We start from the raw sequence: 1,641 nt of genomic DNA on the forward strand, positions 1-1,641 counted from the left end.
TTACAAGTTCCTTATCAATTAATAACTGTAATGTATAAAAAACCCATTCTGTTTCTTGAGATTTGATGTATTTGGTGTCAATAATTTCTCATGCAATGGAATAGTCCTACAGTCAATTAGAGATATGCTGTGGGCATTAAAAGCTCTGGTACAGTTCGAATGTTCTGATATTAGGTCTTCATTAAAATATTACAGTTGGAAATAACTGCAAGAATAAGCATTACTCGTATTCATATCACTGTTACTATTAAAACTGTAAGAATAAGTATTATTGGCATTAAAAACAACCTTACTATTAAAATTTAATGGTTCCCTGCTATTTAATTTGTATAATATCTTATTATTCCTCTTTGCCCACAGTTGAAGTTGGCTTCCCCGCTTTCACAGCTATTGATCTATCCTAACAAGTATGACTAATACTTGATCCTGATGTAATTTATTACAATTGCTTTTATTTCCCTATATAACTCCCTTCTTTCTCAAGACCCTAGACAATGCACCTTTCACCTGATTATTCCTGAGACAATAGATCAAGGGGTTAAGCAAAGGGGCAACAGCCGAGTAGAACAATGTCATCACTTTAATATTCTCAGTACGATTTTTTTCAGTGTGCCCAATGTACATTGTGGCCACAGAACCGTAAAAAATGGTCACCACTGCTAGGTGAGAAGACACTGTTTGGAAGCCCTTGTTTCCTGTGTTTTCACTAAAAATTTTTGCCAGGGTGAAAATAATCCCCACATAGGAGATCATAATGAAAAGGAAAGTGCCTAGAATTAAGGCAGAAGTTATGACATAGCAGAAAAGAAAGAGAGATTCTGGGGGATGACAAGCTAGGGCTAGAAGTCCTCCAGAGTCACAGATATAGTGATCAATAGAGTTGGGACCACAAAAGGACAACCGGGAGATCAAGGATGCTGGGACAATGTAGTAGAGAAAGCCAATAATCCAACAAAAAGCCACCAGGAGGAAACAGAATTTTTTAGACATAATTTGTGTGTACCGTAGTGGACAGCAAATGGCCAAGTACCGATCCAAGGCCATGGCTGAGAGGAAGAAGCATTCGGTGGTGCCAAGGGAGAAAAAGACATAAAATTGGATGAAGCAGGCATGAAAAGAAATGACCCCACCTGGGAAGGACAGGTCAAAGAGCATCCTTGGCACTGTAGCACTTACATAACAGATCTCCAGCCAGGAAAAGTTGCTCAGCAAAATGTACATGGGAAGATGAGACAACTGAGCATCTTCAGATACTACCAAGATGATGACCATATTTTCAACCAAAGTGAAGACGTAGACCACTGTGAATGAGATGAGAAGCAGCAGACGTCCTTGTTGTCCAACTCTGAAGCCGAGCAGAATGAATTCCTGCAGTGTTGACACATTAAACTGTTCCATCTAGAGCACATTTCCCAGAGTAATGGTTGATCCAAAGCTTCCTATTTGATCATGATGCAATACATTTCTCTATTAGTAATTTAGATTGTAATAAGTCGAATACCTATTAAAAGAGATAAGTTGGTTTAAGTCTTACCTGCTGTGTTTACTTTTGCTAGATATCTGTCATCCATTCATCTCTCCTCTAGCATCATACTGAGTTTATTTAAAAGGTTAGTATTCTGTTAGTTAGCATTTTGTATG

At 38.0% G+C, this 1,641-nt stretch overlaps 1 protein-coding gene across 1 annotated transcript; it reads right to left on the bottom strand.

The window, feature by feature from the left end:
* Positions 1–459: 459 nt before the first annotated feature.
* Positions 460–1,398, bottom strand: LOC308677666 (olfactory receptor 11G2-like; the record flags this gene model as incomplete). The annotated part of the gene is made up of 1 exon (XM_081344281.1): positions 460–1,398. One exon carries the CDS (start codon positions 1,396–1,398, stop codon positions 460–462), a length of 939 nt encoding a protein of 312 aa, XP_081200407.1.
* Between the last annotated feature and the right edge of the window lie 243 nt (positions 1,399–1,641).

Source organism: Vipera berus (genome assembly GCF_964194415.1).
Source record: "Vipera berus genome assembly, chromosome: Z".
NCBI lineage: Eukaryota > Metazoa > Chordata > Lepidosauria > Squamata > Viperidae > Vipera > Vipera berus.